At 45.0% G+C, this 1,717-nt stretch overlaps 1 gene segment (V, D, J or C); it reads right to left on the bottom strand.

The window, feature by feature from the left end:
* Window positions 1–934: 934 nt before the first annotated feature.
* On the bottom strand, window positions 935–1,401 carry LOC120745233 (the record flags this gene model as incomplete). The annotated part of the segment is given in 2 exon segments: window positions 935–1,242; window positions 1,350–1,401. Coding segments are annotated over 2 exon segments (360 nt in total), but the record flags the coding sequence as incomplete, so codon positions are not given.
* Between the last annotated feature and the right edge of the window lie 316 nt (window positions 1,402–1,717).

The following is a 1,717-nucleotide window of genomic DNA, read 5'->3' as shown; positions in this document are numbered from 1 at the left end:
TCAGAAAATATCGACTTAAAGGGACCACAGGGCGGCGCATTTACTAACATTTAAAACATGAAATTAACTAAGCAGTAACATAACAGTAGGACTTTGTCTGAAAGCCAGGTCTCGGTGAAAATAAGAGCGCAGCATTGTCTAATTTCCTGTGTGTGAGTTGTGATCCCGGCTCGTAGTTCGTTGAGTTTGTTTTCCAGGGACCTCTTGTTGGCCAATAAGAGGCTGGGTAGCAGTGGTCGATTAGCCCGAGCTTTTAGCCTAGCATGGAGCCCCCCCTTGCTTTGCTTACGTCATCGTCTCTGAAGCGCTCTCCTGGATTAAGGTACAAATTAGGCTGACATCTGGGGCCAGAGCTGAAACTGTTCTGGGCCAGCGCAGCACCACCAGTGTGTCTGCAACTGGCCTTGTGCTTGTATGCGGGCCATGTGTAGGCACATTGTGTGGGCCAGATCAGAGCCATACCAATTTTACTGTGTGGGTAATAGTTTATGTTACACTTCTTTTGCCCCGAATCACATTTTATTCACTACTGTTATGTTTCTACCTCATTGTAAAGTTATTGTCCACACCACAGCTCGGAGTATGTTTTGGGTTCACTCCACGCTCTGGCGACAGCCCTGACACTTGATTAGATGTCATGGCTTTGTTCCACTGCGGTTATCAAAGGTCATGACTAAGATTCATCTTGGTATCTGTTACTGGCCCACGTTTGTTCTTTAGTTAATTATATATTTGCAAGTTGAAAACAACATGCATGAGATAGCAGTGGGACACATATTTGTGTTGAAGGGCTTTATTTTGTGTGTGTGTCCTCAGTGAACTGTATCAGTCTCTGCAGTATCTTCCAGCTGCAGCAGTCACTTCAGTTTCTGTTCAGTCTGACTGAGGGAGGTTTTTGTACGACTGTTTTTCACTGTGTGAACACAAGCTGACTGTTAGGATAGTGAAGACTCTGACAGTAATAAACTGCTGCATCTTCAGCCTGGACTCCACTGATGGTCAGAGTGAAGTCAGAGTTTGATCCACTGCCTGTAAAACGAGCTGGAATCCCTGATACTCGAGTGGTAGCAGAGTGAATGAGCAGTTTAGGAATTCCTCCATCTTTCTGTTGGTACCAGGCCAAAAGATGGTTGTTTTTCCAAACACGAACATTCTGACTGGTCCTACACTTGATGCGCACAGATCCTCCCACAGAAGAGCGCACTGCTCCAGGCTGAGTCACTGTGATCTGTCCTCTGGACTCTGAGGACACAGAGACAAAAACATAAAGCAGCTTCATGGTTTTGTGGGCTTCATTTCAGAGGGACAGATGTTGATAGAGGAGAGGAGTTTGATTCTCTGGACTTTACCTGTGAAGCAGCAGCAGAGGAGAGTCCAGATGAGGACGCAGATCAAAGTCATGTTTTTGATGAGGAGGATTTCTGTGGCTTCTGTTGTGATGAAGGACAGCTGTCAGTCATCCAGTGTTCAACTCTCAGGACTATAAACTCTCCCAGAGCACTGGAGCATGGTGCTGCTGATGCAAAGTGCCTCTCTATGGAAATGACCTGACTGACTCCAGCAGGACTGCATAATTAGTCTTTGCAATGTGAATTCACAGGTTTTCAACATGTTTTGAGATGTAATTGGGTTGGTATATTATTCTATTTATTACTTTATCCAGGACCTTTAAGCCTTCTCCTGATACACAATCTGGTAATGTGGATTAAAAGCAGAA

This window comes from Simochromis diagramma, unplaced genomic scaffold, assembly GCF_900408965.1.
Source record: "Simochromis diagramma unplaced genomic scaffold, fSimDia1.1 OVJJ01000021.1, whole genome shotgun sequence".
NCBI lineage: Eukaryota > Metazoa > Chordata > Actinopteri > Cichliformes > Cichlidae > Simochromis > Simochromis diagramma.
The sequence above is the reverse complement of the archived record's forward strand: the minus strand, read 5'-3'. Positions and strand labels throughout refer to the sequence as shown.